This window comes from Salmo trutta, chromosome 25 (genome assembly GCF_901001165.1).
Source record: "Salmo trutta chromosome 25, fSalTru1.1, whole genome shotgun sequence".
Taxonomy (NCBI): Eukaryota; Metazoa; Chordata; class Actinopteri; order Salmoniformes; family Salmonidae; genus Salmo; species Salmo trutta.
The window spans coordinates 47,905,490-47,925,604 of NC_042981.1; the positions used below are offsets into that span (position 1 = coordinate 47,905,490).

The window sequence follows — 20,115 nt, forward strand, 5'->3', positions numbered from 1 at the left end:
TGTTAAGCCATCATTTAATTTATGAGTCATCCCGTTAAATCCAAAACAAGTCTTAACTCACATATATACATATAACCCACATATATATAGGCAAAGGAATGGGATGATGCAAAAATAAAATCATAATTTGGCAAGTAGTAAAAGCAAAAAAGGGGATTTGTGCTTGGGATGATAAAAAACATTTCCTCATTGACCAAGTGTGACCCACAGGATTTGCGAGAGAGAGAGAAAGAGAGACATTGAGCAAAAACACTTCCAGACATCGAGACTTACTCAGCCTAAAACTGTTGACATCTCACGCCCCTCTCAAAACAGAGTGGCTTGGTCTGTCTCAACTGGCGCTTTTGGTGAGGATTCTGAGGAAAAAAACTAAATAGTGTCTTTTTAACCTCTTCTTTCACTGTTTAATATTCCTTCCTTCTACCACTGTCCTCACAAGTGCTACTGCAGGTTCTTCAGGATGCGCCCGTAGCGGAAGTCGTAGACGTGGCGACAGACGAACACCAGGTTGGGGTCGATGTCCGTGGGCACACAGCGGTGCGCAGAGGTGCTGTATTCAACACAAGGCGGTACCATTCTGGTGGCACTTTCAGGGAGACCCTCCCCGCGACATTTCACGAAGGCACAAAATCTGAAATACCATGTCAAGAAGACCACCCAAATGCTTAAATGGAAATTCCACTGTTTTTCAACCTCATTTTCATTATCTCCAGCAAAATACCAGTGTCTACATATGTGAAAACGGCACATTTCTATGTTTTGTAGAAAAATATACTGCTCAAAAAAATAAAGCGAACACTTAAACAACACATCCTAGATCTGAATGAAAGAAATTTTACATTTACATTTAAGTCATTTAGCAGACGCTCTAATTTTTTCTTTACATAGTTGAATGTGCTGACAACAAAATCACACAAAAATAATCAATGGAAATCCAATTTATCAACCCATGGAGGTCTGGATTTGGAGTCACACTCAAAATTAAAGTGGAAAACCACACTACAGGCTGATCCAACTTTGATGTAATGTCCTTAAAACAAGTAAAAATGAGGCTCAGTAGTGTGTGTGGCCTCCACGTGCCTGTATGACCTCCCTACAACGCCTGGGCATGCTCCTGATGAGGTGGCGGATGGTCTCCTGAGGGATCTCCTCCCAGACCTGGACTAAAGCATCCGCCAACTTCTGGACAGTCTGTGGTGCAACGTGGCGTTGGTGGATGGAGCGAGACATGATGTCCCAGATGTGCTCAATTGGATTCAGGTCTGGGGAACGGGCGGACCAGTCCATAGCATCAATGCCTTCCTCTTGCAGGAACTGCTGACACACTCCAGCCACATGAGGTCTAGCATTGTCTTGCATTAGGAGGAACCCAGGGCCAACCGCACCAGCATATGGTCTCACAAGGGGTCTGAGGATCTCATCTCGGTACCTAATGGCAGTCAGGCTACCTCTGGCGAGCACATGGAGGGCTGTGCGGCCCCCCAAAGAAATGCCACCCCACACCATGACTGACCCACCGCCAAACCGGTCATGCTGGAGGATGTTGCAGGCAGAAGAACGTTCTCCATGGCGTCTCCAGACTCTGTCACGTCTGTCACGTGCTCAGTGTGAACCTGCTTTCATCTGTGAAGAGCACAGGGCGCCAGTGCCGAATTTGCCAATCTTGGTGTTCTCTGGCAAATGCCAAATGTCCTGCACGGTGTTGGGCTGTAAGCACAACCCCCACCTGTGGACGTCGGGCCCTCATACCACCCTCATGGAGTCTGTTTCTGACCGTTTGAGCAGACACATGCACATTTGTGGCCTGCTGGAGGTCATTTTGCAGTGCTCTGGCAGTGCTTCTCCTGCTCCTCCTTGCACAAAGGCGGAGGTAGCGGTCCTGCTGCTGGGTTGTTGCCCTCCTACAGCCTCCTCCACGTCTCCTGATGTACTGGCCTGTCTCCTGGTAGCGCCTCCATGCTCTGGACACTGCGCTGACAGACACAGCAAACCTTCTTGCCACAGCTCGCATTGATGTGCCATCCTGGATGAGCTGCACTACCTGAGCCACTTGTGTGGGTTGTAGACTCAATCTCATGCTACCACTAGAGTGAAAGCACAGCCAGCATTCGAAAGTGACCAAAACATCAGCCAGGAAGCATAGGAACTGAGAAGTGGTCTGTGGTCCCCACCTGCAGATCACTCTTTTATTGGGGGTGTCTTGCTAATTGCCTATAATTTCCACCTGTTGTCTATTCCATTTGCACAACAGCATGTGAAATTTATTGTCAATCAGTGTTGATTCCTAAGTGGACAGTTTGATTTCACAGAAGTGTGATTGACTTGGAGTTACATTGTGTTGTTTAAGTGTTCCCTTTATTTTTTTGAGCAGTGTATATAACATTTAAAATGTTCCTCCCGATGACCTCATCAGAAGTTAAACATTTGTGAAAACAGTGATTTTCAAAAACGGAGTTTCGCAGTGACATGGAGAGCAAGAAAATACCCTCCCTCTGGCTAGGAACTCGTTGATGGTTTTGAAAATCACTGTTTTTCGTACTTTTAATACTACCCTGTGATGACACAGAGAAGCATTTTTTTCTTGTCTTTTTAACCACAGATCATAGAAACACATCGTTTTTACATATCTAGAGGGCAAAGACTTCTTCCTGGGGCCAGAGCGCAGCAGGACTGTGTCTCGAACCCAAATGACCTCCCCATCCCGCTTGACCCCTTCAAAACATTTGCGCAACACTGTATGTTATGGTGCTGGAGATAATGAATATCGTGCCGAGTATGGTGCTGGAGATAATGAATATGAGGTTGAAAAGTGGCGGAATTGCCCTTTAACATCTTAGAATAGCTCACAGAGAAAAATAAGTGAACAAATACAATGCAACAGATATAATGTAATACAATCCACTCAACATCATGTGGCTCCCACATCCTATTGATTCTCACGCCCCAGCTCCCATCAGCAAAAAACAGACACCTTACCTACAGTACTGTGCTAACGTCAAAACGTAGCACTTGTCTTCAATGCAGGCCACACTGTTCTGGTCCTGATGCCGAGATGCAAAAATCTCATTCTGGAAACAAAGTCAGGTGACAAAGCGTTAGAACATGATGCATGAATCTTCACTTATGAACCAAAACAAATACCTTGCTTAAAGGGATATTTCAGCAATTTTACATATGTACATGTATCAAAATATGTTATAACTGAACTATCCCTTTAATATGAAGAGGAATCTCGTAACTATGTGTATCTGACATCATCACCAAGACCCACTTACCATCAGGAAATCACACAGTCATGGGAGATCAAAAAAGTGTGTCTTGTTTTAATCCTAGATAGTTATCCTTACAGAGGCTTTAGTAGAGCAAAGCACTCGCTTTGGTCTTCTCAAAGCCTAGGGTATTAAGTAGGGCACACTGCAGCAAAATGTTTTACAACAGGTCATGAAAATCTGTGTTTTCATTGGACAAGTTCAGTTAGTGCCTCCCTGTTTCAAAACGTTTTTCTCCCTACTAGCTCTCCCGCACAACCTAGCTCTCTCGCAGATAATTTCCACTGGGCACACATTGATTGAATCAACGTTGTTTCCACGTCATTTCAATGAAATTACGTTGAACTAACGTGGAATAAACGTTGAATTGACATCTGTGCCCAGTGGGTTGTGAATAAGGCTGCTGTTTATTATTTCTAGCCTGGGTGAACAAAGTCTGTTTGTTCCTGAGGGATATTGACAACGGGAAGCCTGTAGCCTATTTCTCCAGGAAATACATAATTCAACAGAAGCAATGTGTTTGCCATCTCATTCCCTATGGAGAACCAGGCTGGGGCTGGACAAACATTGTGGATTGCAGCCACACAGTGTGAACTCAGCTTTCTGCGAACTCACCTCACAGTGTGTGCTGGGATTGCGGCCTCCCTGTGTGTGTTCTGGGCGGTAGTACCAAAACAGACTCATCATCATCTCTCCTGAGGATACACACAGACAGTGCAATTTTCAGGGTGATAGGAGGATAACTGAAGTTGTATCGAATTATGATAGGAAGGGATTCCATCCGGTGATGGGTAGGGATCCTATTCATAATATTTCACGTTTTGTCACATTCTCTAAATGATTATGCAGCAAACAATGGTCTGTTTAACAGACCTTGGTTCAAATGGTATTTGTTTTCATTCTAATGTTTTGAGCATTTGATTCCTGCCTGGAACAAAAGATGGGCAGGTTTTGTACTTTTGGGGCTATTCCATTAGTTCCATTGTGCAAGGCAAGCTCAATCTGAAGTATTTCAAACAAAATCAATAGTATTTGAACCTGTGGGTCTATGGTTTTAAACATGGCTATAGTTTAGTTTTGTGTAAAAAAGGCGGTGCCTCACCGGATTCTGAGTCCTCCCATAGGGCTGAGATTTTGGCTATGTAGGGCAGAGACTTCTTCCTGGGGCCAGAGCGCAACAGGACTGTGTCTCGAACCCAAATGATCTCCCCATCCCGCTTGACCCCTTCAAAACATTTGCGCAACACTGTTGTCTCTTCCCCCTGGAAACATAGTCAATATGTCACCATTGTTGCCACATACTATTAGCAATGTTATTAGTACATGCAAGCACATGCTAAGCACATGATGTGTAATAATATCATACATGCATACAGACAAAGTTTGTCTTTACAGTACTAAACATAATATTCTGTAGCCTCAGCTAGTTACCTTACAAGGTACAATCAATATCTCTTAAAGGAATAATCCACCCCAAACCACTAATTCCAGTGTTGAACAGTGTTAAATAACACTAAAATGTGAAAACAATATTTTTGGGTGAAGAAATGTTTCATTTTGTTGTTATAACAAAGGTTGGTAGCAACATATGAAATATATATATACTGCTCAAAAAAATAAAGGGAACACTTAAACAACACATCCTAGATCTGAATGAAAGAAATAATCTTATTAAATACTTTTTCTTTACATAGTTGAATGTGCTGACAACAAAATCACACAAAAATAATCAATGGAAATCCAATTTATCAACCCATGGAGGTCTGGATTTGGAGTCACACTCAAAATTAAAGTGGAAAACCACACTACAGGCTGATCCAACTTTGATGTAATGTCCTTAAAACAAGTCAAAATGAGGCTCAGTAGTGTGTGTGGCCTCCACGTGCCTGTATGACCTCCCTACAACGCCTGGGCATGCTCCTGATGAGGTGGCGGATGGTCTCCTGAGGGATCTCCTCCCAGACCTGGACTAAAGCATCCGCCAACTCCTGGACAGTCTGTGGTGCAACGTGGCATTGGTGGATGGAGCGAGACATGATGTCCCAGATGTGCTCAATTGGATTCAGGTCTGGGGAACGGGCGGGCCAGTCCATAGCATCAATGCCTCCCTCTTGCAGGAACTGCTGACACACTCCAGCCACATGAGGTCTAGCATTGTCTTGCATTAGGAGGAACCCAGGGCCAACCGCACCAGCATATGGTCTCACAAGGGGTCTGAGGATCTCATCTCGGTACCTAATGGCAGTCAGGCTACCTCTGGCAAGCACATGGAGGGCTGTGCGACCCCCAAAGAAATGCCACCCCACACCATGACTGACCCACCGCCAAACCGGTCATGCTGGAGGATGTTGCAGACAGCAGAACGTTCTCCACGGCATCTCCAGACTCTGTCACGTCTGTCACGTGCTCAGTGTGAACCTGCTTTCATCTGTGAAGAGCACAGGGCGCCAGTGGCGAATTTGCCAATCTTGGTGTTCTCTGGCAAATGCCAAACGTCCTGCACAGTGTTGGGCTGTAAGCACAACCCCCACCTGTGGACGTCGGGCCCTCATACCACCCTCATGGAGTCTGTTTCTGACCATTTGAGCAGACACATGCACATTTGTGGCCTGCTGGAGGTCATTTTGCAGGGCTCTGGCAATGCTTCTCCTGCTCCTCCTTGCACAAAGGTGGAGGTAGCGGTCCTGCTGCTGGGTTGTTGCCCTCCTACGGCCTCCTCCACGTCTCCTGATGTACTGGCCTGTCTCCTGGTAGCGCCTCCATGCTCTGGACACTACACTGACAGACACAGCAAACCTTCTTGCCACAGCTCGCATTGATGTGCCATCCTGGATGAGCTGCACTACCTGAGCCACTTGTGTGGGTTGTAGATTCCGTCTCATGCTACCACTAGAATGAAAGCACCGCCAGCATTCAAAAGTGACCAAAACATTAGCCAGGAAGCATAGGAACTGAGAAGTGGTCTGTGGTCCCACCTGCAGAACCACTCCTTTATTGGGGGTGTCTTGCTAATTGCCTATAATTTCCACCTGTTGTCTATTCCATTTGCACAACAGCATGTGAAATGTATTGTCAATCAGTGTTGCTTCCTAAGTGGACAGTTTGATTTCACAGAAGTGTGATTGACTTGGAGTTACATTGTGTTGTTTAAGTGTTCCCTTTATTTTTTTGAGCAGTGTATATTTTTTGCAACGTGAAAATCGTTGTGGAAATCTGTTGCAGCTCAAGTCGACTACAAAACCAACATTGTAGCTAGCCCAGAGAGAGAGCATTGCAATGTTGGTTTTGTAGTCGACTTGAGCTACAACAGATTTCCACAACAATTTTCAAATTGCAAAAAAATTAAAATAGGGGTAGGGATTGCTAGCTAGCTAGGTAGCTAGCTAGCAAATGTAGCTACGCACAATAATACCAAAGTAAATATCAGCATGTAAAGTAGCTAGCTGGCTGGAAAATGACCTAAACAAACTGCTCTATCCATTTAGAAGTCTATCTCACTGAGTTCAACTTGCAGTTCCTCTCTGCCCAGAGCGAGTGCAGAGTACTTTGCTATGGGAACAACGGCCCTTTCCCACATTTCCCACAGGCAAACAGGGCGCATTGCGAGATGGTACTTGAAGGAGAAACTGAATAGAACATTTGGTGCACTGTTTAGATTGAGCACATCTAATCGAAATATACTTTGTTGTAACGATATAAACGGTTGGATGTGTTCTAGACCAGTGGTTCTCAACTGGTTTTGCCTCGGGACCCAAATTGAACCAGGTTGTCTCAGTCATGACCCAATATTTGCAAAGAAATTAGCGCCAAAACACAATCTGGAAACCTATACTGATAAAAAATATAGACGCAACATGCAACAATTTCAAAGATTTGACAGTTCATGTAAGTAAATCAGTCAATTAAAATAAATAAATTAGGCCATAATCTATTGATTTCACAGGACTGGGCAAGGGCGCAGCCATGAGTCAGCCTGGGAAGGCATAGGCCCACCCACTGGGGAGCCAGGTCCAGCCAATCAGAATTAGTTTTTCTCTACAAAAGGGCATTATTATAGACATAATACTCCTCAGCACCCCCTCAGACGATCCCGCAGGTGAAGAAGATGGATGTGGAGGTCCTGGGCTGGCGTGATTACACGTTGTCTACGGTTTTGAGGCCGGTTGAACGTACTGCCAAATTCTGTAAAACGAAGTTGGAAGCTTATGGTAGAGAAATTAACATGCAATTATCTGTCAACAACTTTGGTGGAAATTCCTGCAGTCAGCATGCCAATTGCACACTCCCTCAAAACTGCACATTTTAGAGTGGCCTTTTATTATTCCCAGCACAAGGTGCACCTGTGTAATAATCATGCTGTTTAATCAGCTTCTTGATATGCCACACCTGTCAGGTAGATGGATTATCTTGGCAAATTGAGAAATGCTCACTAACAGCAATGTAAACACATTTGTGCACAACATTTGAGAGAAATAAGCTTTTAGTGAATATGGAATATTTCTGGGACTTTTATCTCAGCTCATGAAACATGGGAACAAAACTTTACATGTTGTGTTTATACATTTTTTCATTATATTTTAAATGCTATATTGATATTAAATGTAGCAATTACATGACAAGGGAACAACATTCCCACCACTTTTATTGTCAATAATTACATTTTGCCCATATTGTTGATGAAGAATGTTAATAAACTCATAGTTTGATACCACAAAATCAACCAAAATGGCACTGCTAATAGCTCTATATTAAAAAATACAGTTATTAAAGAAAGATTGTTCAGAGAAAATTATTTAAAAATGTAAATTCATTATAATTTCTACAAACTTTCTACCTGGTTTAAGTCACTCAAGTTCAGACTGGAGTATTGTTTCATAAAATCATTATTATTATTATTATTATTTATTTAAAAAAATGACAACCGCAACCCATTCAAATCCTCCCACCAGTTGAGAATCGCTGTTCTAGACAAGTATGCCCATACCATCTATTGGCTGATTTGGCGATCTGGAGTGCAGGTAATTGTTTTAAAAGCGTTATTGAATGTGATAGTGTGATCCCCTATCTCCAGTGACAAGAACCATGTACAGTAGCTATGATGCGTTCCTACACAATTTCCTGATTTCACAGACGGACCACTTAGAAGTTAAATCACTGGAATATTATTACTTTACCTACTGATTAAACATAGGCTTTCACCAAATTGACAAGAGTTTCATGATTTTTATTTCTGGGGGTGGATTATCCCTTTAACACAGCAATACATACCACAGTGAAAACCTCCCCCTCGAAGGGCACGCCCACGGGCAGCCAACCATTGGTTGCCCGGCGACGGGTGATCCTCTGCTGCTTGGCAGCTCTGCAGGCTGCGAGGCCGGCGGGCCCCAGCTGCTGCTTGTCTTGAATGTGGGGGCAGACGGACCACGAGCCGCTGCTCACCCCAGACAGAGAGCCGCTCGGTGGCTTGGCACTCTGAGGGCACTCCCGGACCACCTGCAGCGGGACCTGCAGTTGGCTGGGGTCTGATAGAGAGGTCTGAAAGCAGGACACTGATTGGGCAGCTGGGGGAGTGCTGGGGCTGGCGGGGCAGCCGGAGAGGGGCCGGGGTGCGGGGGAGGCTGGGACAGAGGAGGAGCTGTGGTCCTCCAGAGACGAGGAGTAGTCTTCTGTGGGGAAAATTGGAGCTGTCAGACACTGGAGTGATCAGTCTCTTATTAAACACACACACATGTACCCACACACACCCTCACATAGACCCTCACAAAAACTCCAGACTCATCCTCTCCTTTCCTGTCATGGTGAGCCCACTCTGTTTCAGCACCACTGATATAGAAACAGCGACGCTGCATGCAGTAGAGATTAGAACACTGCCTATCTGTATCGCCTGTATTAATTGTAGCTGTGAGGCACAAGGCTGCAACAGCGGGCCCCAAATGCATATCAGAATGACAGAGATGTCCATTTATTGTGGTCTGATGGACCACAGACCGGCAGTGTGGAATCAGAGAACTGGTTAAAGTTGATATGATACTGTAATATACAAAGTGATGCAGTCAGTTGAGGTCAAAGCCTTTTATGCACCTTTTTTTGTGAATAGTGTTTAGTCACCTATTACGCTAAATGTGTTTTTTTGTTGTATTATAACATTTATGCTCCTTGACTCTCATCTCAATCGGCACTCATTTACCACTTCTGTTTATTTCTGGAAGTATATTATTACATAATCTGATGCATGATTGGATCTGTGCACAAAGGTAGTGGAGATGCTGTATTGTACTCTAATGTAATGTAGAGTCTTTAATAAAAACATAGGAATCAACCAAGCTGTGGGGCAGCTTCACCTGACCATTAAGGCCAGCTAGGATGAGAGAGGATACAATAAATGTCACATTATAATAAATCATCTCAATCTTGTTGTAGCTGAAAAGAAAAAAGATGTCTTGATCACTTCTTTGGGGAAAAGGGTCCATTTCTGTGTCACTTCAAAGCAGGCGGCTCAACAGAGGCAACAAGACACTACCAAATACCAATTTACTTCAGCTAATAGCGCCTCTGACTGTGCAATGCCAATGATATGCCATCTTGATCTGTAATCAGCCTACTTAATGAGGATGTGAATGCTGCTGTGGTCCCTGACAATTAAGACCTGACCACAGACCATCTGAGAACAAATACCCTCAGTAACAGTGGTTCTGCTGTCCTCCTGAGGCAGTGACTAAAGAACCGTAAAGGGGCTATGATACTTTGGGACTCCTGGTTGATAGTAACAACATGTGGAATCATGTCGGCCTGTCTTGTGTGTACAGTAATTCAAAATGCAAAAGGCACTCGCACATCTGAGCAATCTTTGTTCCAGGTGCATGGTAAAAGTTGAGCAAGATGAAGGAAAAAGGAAACCGCATACTGCTCTTGATAGTATCACTGATCTTTAATAAGCTTTACGTATCGGCCTCACGGCCTTCGTCAGAGCTTTTGTGAGTTTAAAAAAAAATTAGCACCCTTATGTAGACCTAGCCCCACCCACATCCGTTCCACACATCGAAAGGGGTTGGAGGCAAAGGAAAAACAAATAAGTGTTACCAAATATAACAATATGCATTTCACAAATATTCGAATAAAGTGTGTAAATAAGACGTTTTAAACACGTCTGTAAAACCACAAGGAGGACATTGACCTACCGAGCAAGTTTTCATTAATCATTGGGTACATCGTACGAAAAACATTAGAGTAATCTGATATAGGGGCTTAATTCATGTTCAAATTCACAACATAACATGCATAGGTATTTCATCATTAAGACCATTAGGAAATAATGTCTGGAGGGTGAAAATCCAAAAACATTCTCTTTTGCTCAGAGTATTATTAATATCACCTCCCCTGTCTGATATCTTAACTTTCTCTATGCCACAAAATCTAAAGGTAGAAATGGCATGCTTAAGGTCATTAAAATGTACTGCGACTGGATAATCCCTGTTGTTTATCCTGATTGAACTTTTATGTTTACTGATTCTCTGTTTGAGAGAACGAGAGGTTTTACCTACATAGCACAGCCCACATGGACATGTAATAATGTAAATAACATGGGGGTGGAACACGTAATAATGTCATTTATTTGGAACCGTTTTCCTGTATGTGGGTGGCAGAAATATTCACACTTCATCATATTGTTGCACTATGCGCATCCTCTGTGGATGAAGTTCTTAATTTGGCATTGGGAAAAACACAAGATGAACTGCTACAAAAAAAGACCCGCTAAAGCTAAAGAACACTCCGTAATGTTCACCACCACATATACTTTGAACTCGCGAAAAGTGGGAGATGCGGTCAAGAAACACTGGAATATTTTATCATCGGACCCAGCTTTGCCGGCTGAATAAAAAAATCCACCACTTATTGTGTATAGGACAGGTCACAATTTACGTGATAAATTGGTTCATGACAACTGCCAGCCACAAAAGAAAATCAGCCAGGCTCTTTTACGCCCTCTTCCAAATGGTAGCTATAAATGCAGAGGATGCGCACAGTGCAACAATATGATGAAGTGTGAATATTTCTGCCACCCACATACAGGAAAATGGTTCCAAATAAATGACATTATTACGTGTTCCACCCCCCATGTTATTTACATTATTACATGTCCATGTGGGCTGTGCTATGTAGGTAAAACCTCTCGTTCTCTCAAACAGAGAATCAGTGAACATAAAAGTTCAATCAGGATAAATAACAGGGATTATCCAGTCGCAGTACATTTTAATGACCTAAAGCATGACATTTCTACCTTTTAGATTTTGTGGCATAGAGAAAGTTAAGATATCAGACAGGGGAGGTGATATTAATAATACTCTGAGCAAAAGAGAATGTTTTTGGATTTTCACCCTCCAGACATTATTTCCTAATGGTCTTAATGATGAAATACCTATGCATGTTATGTTGTGAATTTGAACATGAATTAAGCCCCTATATCAGATTACTCTGATGTTTTTTCGTACGATGTACCCAATGATTAATGAAAACTTGCTCGGTAGGTCAATGTCCTCATTGTGGTTTTACAGACGTGTTTAAAACGTCTTATTTACACACTTTATTCAAATATTTATGAAATGCATATTGTTATATTTGGTAACACATATTTGTTTTTCCTTGGCCTCCAACCCCTTTCGATGTGTGGAACGGATGTGGGTGGGGCTAGGTCTACATAAGGGTGCTAATTCTTTTTAAAAACTCACAAAAGCTCTGACGAAGGCCGTGAGGCCAATACGTAAAGCTTATTAAAGATCAGTGATACTATCAAGAGCAGTGTGCGGTTTCCTTTTTCCTTCATCTTGTGTGTACAGTACCAAGCTCTGCTACAAAGATTAACAGACCCTATATAGAGGACCACTGGGAGCAATTGGGATTTCGGAGTAACTGGTCTTCAGTTGATCAAATGCCACAGCTTGGCATCTCTGCATGAATACTACTCAGCTTCAGTAGTAAATACAGTACATTCTATCTAAACCATCTGTGATGATTACTCATACAACTAGTGGCTAGATACAGTAGTTAAGGCACTCCACTGACCATGTACGTTGAGTGGGGGGCAGGGATAAAGAAACAAAGTTCAGCTCAGGACTGTGGATGTTAAACCCTACCAGGCTTTTAGACCCCACTGAATGAATCCGGAGAACATGACTGAACAAATTTCTTGTAAAATTCTGAAATCTTGCCTCCTATGTGACATTTCTGATTCTCTGTAACATTTTCCTTTAACTGCCATTTCTGTGAGGAGTATTCTAAAGGTCAAAACATGAGTATTCTCCACAGATTGTTGCTGGTTTGACTGATCGACTTAAAGGACACTGAGCCATCTCAAACATGTGGTTCACACCCTGCAACAATCATGGCCCGTTCACATCATTATCACTGTATACAGCCACCTCCAAAATGATTAGCATCCTTGATAAAGAGGAGCAAAAAAGACTGTAAATTTGACAAATACTGAGCTATATTGTAAACAAAAAAAATACATTATTTTAGACTAATACAATTGCTCAAAGAAAGAGATTTTGTTTAACAAGTGATATAAATAAATCAAAAAATTATTGGCACCCCTGTTTTTAATACTCCGGCAGCCTTCCCTTGCGAGGATAACAGCACTGAGCCATTTTCTAAAATGTTTTTTGGAGATTGGAGACACATTGGGAGGGATCCTCCATACAGAATATTTCCAGATCCTTGATATCCTTTGGTCTGCGCTTATGGACTGCCCTCTTCAATTCATTCAAACCAAAGTTTTTCAATGGGGTTGTAGTCCGAAGACAGAGATGACCATTGCCAAAATTTAGATTTTGTGGTCAATTAATCCTTTCTTTGTAGATATTGATGTGTGCTTGGGGTTGTTGTCTTGCTGGAAGAGCCACTTGTAGCCAAGTTGAACCTCCTGGCAGAGGCAACCAGGTTTGTTGGCTAAAATGTCCTGGTACATAGTAGAGTTATTGATGCCGTTGACCTTAACAAGGTTCCCAGGACCAGTGGAACAAAACAGCCCCATAACATCAAAGATCCACCACCATATTTTAAAGTAGGTACCCAGCTAGCAGATTTGGTTCCTTGGAAGCTGTGGGAACATACGTTTTAGGTTTCTCACTAGTTCTGGGAACAAAGCCATAAGTTTCCTGACTGGTAAAACTGATTTTTGCCTGTTCTGTCAACATTAATTCTTAGGTTGCAGGTAGATTCTGATAACGTTTTACTATGGTTCCCTGGGAGGCTTTATTAACGATCTGAGAACAGAAAGTATAGGTTATTGAAGTTAATTACGTTCTGAGAATATGTTTCAATAAGACTTTTAATAACACTGCTAGCTTTGGCTAACTGTTTTGAACTCCAAGCACACATGGAAATTCATTTGCTTAGGCATTAATCATGGAAACACATTTCTTTTTTATTGTGGCACTATGTCAGTGTGATTTGAACCTATGATCTTCTGTTCTCTGATCAATGGAATTAGTCCACTGCACCACCAGGATGGAGATAGCATGCCATGTTTTTTTTTACTTATACAAAGCTGTTTATTTTAGTGTATTCAAACAGAACCCATTTCAAAGGAAACAAGCACTCATTAAGATCAGGTGTGGCCAATTAGTGGCCACAGCTGAAAACACTTAACAAGATAGAGGATCGAGATACATGTAGTTTTGTTGATGCTGAGAACGGAATGTGTATGTTTTTAAATAATATTTTTTGAACGTTCTCTGAACGTTACTAACGTTTTCTTATGGAAAGTTATCTTAACTTTCTCAGAATAATTTGAGAACAAGACTTTAAATAGAACCATGAGGAAACCTGTAGGAAATGTTATGCTGAGTTGCTGACATTTCCACAGAAGAACATTGTTCCGAGAACATAAGAAACAATGTGAGAACATTCCCAATGTCAAACCAGTTGTAGAGCATTCCTAAAACACTATCAAAATTTTTATTAAATCCAACCATGTTTGAACTTTTAGGAAACTTCTGTTAAAGTAATACAATACCAAGAAAATAATTAACCACACTCTCACCAAGCTCTAAGAAACATATGGTTCTCAGAATGTTATTTGCTAGCTGGGTATGAGTTAATTTTCTGAATACACATCATGCTTTTGTCTCCAAACTCACCACTGGTGTGCGTGGCCAAAGAACTCTATTTTCATGTCATCTGACCATAGCACTGGTTCCAAACCAAGTGCCAATGCGTTTAGCGAACTCCTGGCATTTACAATTGTTAGTTGCTCTTAATAATAAAGGCAACCCTTCCAAAGAGCATATTGGTATGGAGATGGTGAATGTAATTCTCCAACTTTGGCCCTTGGTTTTTTCTTTGACTCCAGAACCATCTTCCTCACTCTGCGTGGGGACAAGATACACTTGTGTCCAATACCGGCAAGTTTACCACTGTTCCACTGGTTTTAAACGTCTTAATTGTTGCCCAAAGAGTGGTAAGTGGTATATTCGTTTTTTTAGCCATTTTTTTCTCCCATTGCCTGATTTTTGAAGGTCAACAACCATTTATCTCTTTTCCTTTGTGGGTTCTTTGCCTTTTCACATGATGAATGACAAAGGGATTATATATGTGTGTATTACCTCATTTTTATACCCCAGTGAAATAGGAAGCCATGGAAGGCCACAATACAGTTCCTTAAACTGAGATTAATTTTTAAAAGTAGAATGTTAATGCAGATTTTATTTTCTTACATCTTATTTATAATAAACTTTAGAGGTGCCAATAACTTATTTTTTTTTACTTAGTTGTTTAGCAAAATCTCTTTCTCTGAGCAATTGTATTTGTATAAAATAATATTTAAAAAAAAGAAGCATATAAAATAGCTCAGTATTTGTATCATTTATTTTATACAGTATTTTTGCTCATATTTATCAAGGGTGCTAATAATTTTGGAGGTGACTGTATCTATAGGCATTTCTGCCTCCCCTTACCCATCTTAATCTTGTGGCTGCAGCTGGAGCAGCCTGCGTTATAACAGCACCTCCTGCTGGCTAGGGTCGGTACTGCTCTATATGCATATCCACTGATTTGGCAGGATTCTCCATAGCAGTAGACCGGGTGGGCGATTCCTGAGGGTTGAGAGCCTGTCGGGGACAGCAGCTTGGGGCTCTGAACCTCACCAGAGCACAACGTGATTGGGGCCACAGAGGAGGGAGGGTAGGGCATGGGGATGGAGCTCACGGAGGTCATGAGGGTAGAGGAGGTTTCATGGTGAGAAAAGTGGACGTAGTAGCCCGAGAAACACGGGTAAGGGTGGGGGCTTATGGTTAGGGCATGTGGGTGGGACAGGGAATGGGGAGAGGGGAGGTAGCTATTGGAGAGCGAATGCTCCTCAAGTTTGTCTTCACCGAAGCTCTTCTGGTTGAGGAACAGGGCCAGTTGGTGGCAATACTCCACTGACCTTTCTTGGGAGCAGCAGTAGAAAGAAGGAGTCAACTGCGTCTCGAACTGTTCCTCGACCTGTTCCTCCTTCACAGACTTCATCGGGTAGCCCAGCAAGGCTCGACACTGGAAGCCAGATCTGATGGAGCCGTTCCCCCCTGTAATCCCCTCCCACTGGGGTTCGGGGTGGAATGACTCCCTCTTATAGAGATTACAGCATCTCTGAACCAGCTGTGGATGGGTTTGGGATTTCCCGTGTTGGAGTTTATGATACTGTTGTTTCTTTAGCTTGGGGTGCAGCGACTGTTTGGTCCTCAGTACTGCACTCAGTTGCTTGCAGTTGGTCTTGGCCACCTGGTGTTTGGCTTTGAAGGAGGTGCTGGTGATTTTGAGCAAAGCAGCAGCGTTGAGGCTAGCCTGACGCCGGGGGGTGGGACCGTACAGACTCAGCAGATCCATGTCTTCCATCTTCAGAGACTTTTTGTTTTGTTTGGAACTTCCAGTTACATAAATGTCTGATTTTGCCACTTTAGGAACCCTTGGGGTGTTGTGTCCCAAAATTACTGCATCTTTTGCCAGATTCCCATTGGACTGTAGCTTCTTTGTGAGTCTGGTCCCTTGAGGATATTCTCTATATAAGAGCAGACTATTCACAGCCTCCGCATTCAGAGAGGCCAGTCTCCGTTTGCGAGGCTCCACGACAGGTAATGTGCATAACACTTTTGATTGTTTGTTTAATTCCGGCAATTTCCGATAAGCTTTGAAGGTCTTTTGTCTAGACTTGCAGGGCTTGGTCCTTCCACACACCAGGTTATGGCTCCCTTCCTCTTTGGTCTCTATTCGACCCTTCAAGCAGCTCGCCTTGTCCTCATCACCACTCTCCTCCAGACGGGTGAGAAGGACGCGACAGTCAAGGGTGTCCCCCTCACATTGATCCAGTGTCCTGGCCCTGAGAGTGTACAGCTTCCTGTCCTTCTCCTCCTTCTTCTCCACCACTCTCAGATCCTTGCGCTCTTTCGCTCTGCCCCTCTTGATCTTCTTGGGCCTCCCTCTTTTTAGTTTTGGGCGATCAGGCCAGGCTCCCCCCACCATGGCCTGAGCATTTGGCACCCCCCCTACCTGCTCCCAGGAGTTAGCGGGATGGTATCTGCTCAGAGAGTCCTTCTGTCGTGCATGGGTCATCACATCCCTTCATACAGACCCTGGGGGAGGAGACATAGAAATATCAATTAATGGGGAGCTTTTTGCAGAAACTTAGCCGACATGACAGTGAATGCACGCCCATTAAGAAAGTAAGTCTCAATACAGTTTTTATTATGGTACATGTTCGTGAGAGTCTCAGCTTTCCATAGTGAGGTCATATTAGTTTCTAGCCTAAACCATTACGACGCTATCAACACAGAGGGGATATGGGTTTTAAATAAGCCACAAGGTCAGAAGGGTACTGCTGCTGACTTCCATAGGATCATCTCAATAGATTAATTTCCAATCAGGTGGAAACACACACACATAGACACAGACACAGACACAGACACAGACACAGACACAGACACACAGACACACACACACACACACACACACACACACACACACACACACACACACACACACACACACACACAGTAACCGGGAAAACCACACACACACTCACAACACACACAATATTGAGTCATGGAAAGCAAAAACTTGCCCTATGCCATTGTGTAGTTCCAATCATGCTTAAGTGATTCGGCAGGTAGCTTAGCGGTTAAGAGTGTTGGGCCATGCCTCCTGAGTGGCGCAGTGAGTGTGCCCGCCAACATCCTGGTTTGAGTCCAGTGTCGTCCGGGTTAGGGGAGGGTTTGGGATGTTCTTTTTTTTATTTACTTTTTTTATTTTTATTTTTTTATTATGAACACAACTAATACAAAAAAAACTGAAATATACAAACAAGAGTACATAAACCTAAAAGACAGGGGTATTACATATCAAGATTCATTTTCAATTTGTCAAATACTTTTATGGTGCGTATTGCTTTTTTGTTTTTACATTTACTGATAATTTCAAAATAATATTTCAATTCTATCTTAAATAATGTGAAGAGGGGTTTGTTCTCTCCCCACTTCATTTTATAGAAAAAGAATCTTCCATGAAAAATAAACAAATTAACAATGAAAGTTAAATCAGGGTCCATATCATTTGGATCAAAATAAAACACAATATCAGAGTCTTTCAAATTAACATTAATAGTTGTTTCTTTTAAAATAAAATCTTCTAACTCACTCCAAAATCTTCTGACATAAGAACAGTCCCAAAATAAATGGTCAAGAGTCTCTTGGTCACAACCACAAAATACACATTTGTTATCAATAGCTATTTTAAATCTGTGTATAATAAAGGTCTTTACAGGGTAGATTCTATGAATGAGTTTGTATGATACTTCTTTCACCTTATTAGATATACAATATTTACCAGATAACAACGAAACTTTGTTCCAGTTCACTTGTCCTAGGGCTGCATTCCAGTACATTTTAGCAGAGGGAATCGTAACATATTGACATAGTTTCCTTATATACATGTTATTACATTTATAGTTTAAAATGTAAATTCCTTCTAATTGTATTGAGGCTATAAAATCCTCAATAGTTGCACTTGGAATATTGTTATATTTTGGGACCAATAGGGACAGCTCTAACAACAATTTGATACTCCTCAGGAGTGAATGTAACATTGTGTGTTCTAATAAATTCTGGATAATCATACAGTTGTCCATCATTATTCAATAATTGTTTAACCCAAATAATGTTGTTGTCAAACCAGTTCTGGAGAAACAAAGACTTGTTTATTTTATGTCTTTATTATTCCAGATTGTATACCTATGTGGGGAAAAATTGTGTTTGTACATGAGGTTCCAAGTTAGAAGTACTTGTTTATGAAAGTTTGCAAGCTTAATAGGGATTTTACCCATATCAAAGTTGCATTTGAGTAAGAATTCTAGACTACCAATCTGTTGGAATATTAAATTAGGCATGATATTCCAAATGCAATCCTTATTTCTTAAATAGATATCCATAAATATCCATTTCATCTTAAATATTATATTAGAGGTTTTAAAATCCAGAGCATTCAACCCTCCCTCACCTTGGGTGCTACATATTACCTATTTTCTTAAATAATTAGGTTTATTCCTCCATATGAAGTTAAATAATTTAGTATCAACCATTTTAGTTACTGACAGAGGAACATCCAAGGCAAGGGAGGTATAAACTACTCTTTGGGATGTTCTTGTCCCATCGCGCACTAGTGACTCCTGTGGCAGGCCGGGTGCAATGCACGCTGACATGGTCGCCAGGTGTACTGTGTGTTTCCTCCGACACATTGGTGCGGCTGGCTTCTGGGTTAAGCGGGCATTGTGTCAAGAAGCAGTGCGGCTTGGCTGGGTTGTGTTTTCGGAGGACACACGGCTCTCAACCTTCGCCACTCCCGAGCCCATACAGGAGTTGCAGCGATGGGACAAGACTGTAACAACCAATGGCTACCACAAAATTGGGGGTAGAAAATATATATTTTTAAAGAGTGTTGGGCCAGTAACTGAAAGGTCACTGATTCAAATCCCCGAGCTGACTAGGTGAATGTGCCCATGAGCAAGGCACTTAACCCAAACTGCTCATGTAAGTAGCTCTGGATAAGAGTGTCTGCTAAATGACTAAAATGTCAAATTCATCAATCAAGCTTCGTATTATCAGGTAGGTGCACATTAACACTGAACAGACCGGGACTGTGTATTCAATGGAAAAAGATTAAAATCATATGCTTATTACAACCTCTTAGAAGGGCAAAGATACTACTTTAACATCTACAGTGCATTCGGAAATTATTCAGACCCCTTGACTTTTTCCACATTTTGTTACATTACACCGTTATTCTAAAATTTAAACTTAAACTATTTTTTCCCCCTCATCAATCTACACACAATACCCCATAATAACAAAGCAATAACAGGTTTAGAAATAATTGCAAATTTATTACAAATAAAAGACTGAAATGTCACTTTTACATACAGTACCAGTCAAAAGTTTGGACACACTTACTCATTCAAGGGTTTTTCTTCATTTGTACAATTTTCTATATTGTAGAATAATAGTGAAGACATAACAACTATGAAATAACACGTATGGAAACATGTAGTAACCAAAAAAGTGTTAAACAAATCAAAATATATTTTAGATTTGAGATTCTTTAAAGTAGCCACCTTTTGCCTTGATGACAGCTTTGCACACTCTTGGCATTCTCTCAACTAGCTTCATGAGGTAGTCACCTGGAATGCATTTCAATTCACAGGTGTGCCTTCAATAAAAGTTAATTTGTAGAATTAATTTCCTTCATAATTCATTTGAGCCAATCAGTTGTGTTGTGACAAGTTAGGGGTAGTATACAGAGGATAGTCCTATTTGGTAAAAGA

The 20,115-nt window shown here is 41.9% G+C and overlaps 2 protein-coding genes across 2 annotated transcripts in view; both read right to left on the reverse strand.

Annotated features, from left to right (window-relative positions):
* On the reverse strand, positions 1–15,298 carry LOC115162638 (bromo adjacent homology domain-containing 1 protein-like). The gene is made up of 6 exons (XM_029714118.1): positions 15,224–15,298; positions 8,538–8,935; positions 4,372–4,531; positions 3,885–3,964; positions 2,977–3,068; positions 1–631 (listed from the first exon to the last, which is right to left on the reverse strand). Exons 1-6 carry the CDS (start codon positions 15,225–15,227, stop codon positions 442–444), a joined length of 924 nt encoding a protein of 307 aa, XP_029569978.1. The 5' UTR covers positions 15,228–15,298; the 3' UTR covers positions 1–441.
* The window catches only part of LOC115162689 (uncharacterized), a 16,732-nt gene continuing 11,845 nt past the window's right edge, over positions 15,229–20,115 (reverse strand). The window contains exons 2-3 of the mRNA XM_029714172.1: positions 15,297–16,876; positions 15,229–15,240 (exon numbers count right to left, since the gene is read on the reverse strand). Coding sequence (XP_029570032.1) covers positions 15,229–15,240; positions 15,297–16,856 — 1,572 coding nt within the window. The 5' untranslated portion in view covers positions 16,857–16,876. The remainder of the gene's footprint in view (positions 15,241–15,296; positions 16,877–20,115) is intronic.

Coding starts and splice junctions, on each gene's coding strand:
- LOC115162638 (XM_029714118.1), bottom strand. Junction 3,965..4,371: donor ATGGGAGGACTCAGAATCCG/GTGAGGCACCGC, acceptor GTGTATCCTCAG/GAGAGATGATGATGAGTCTG. Junction 632..2,976: donor ACGTTAGCACAGTACTGTAG/GTAAGGTGTCTG, acceptor ATGGTATTTCAG/ATTTTGTGCCTTCGTGAAAT.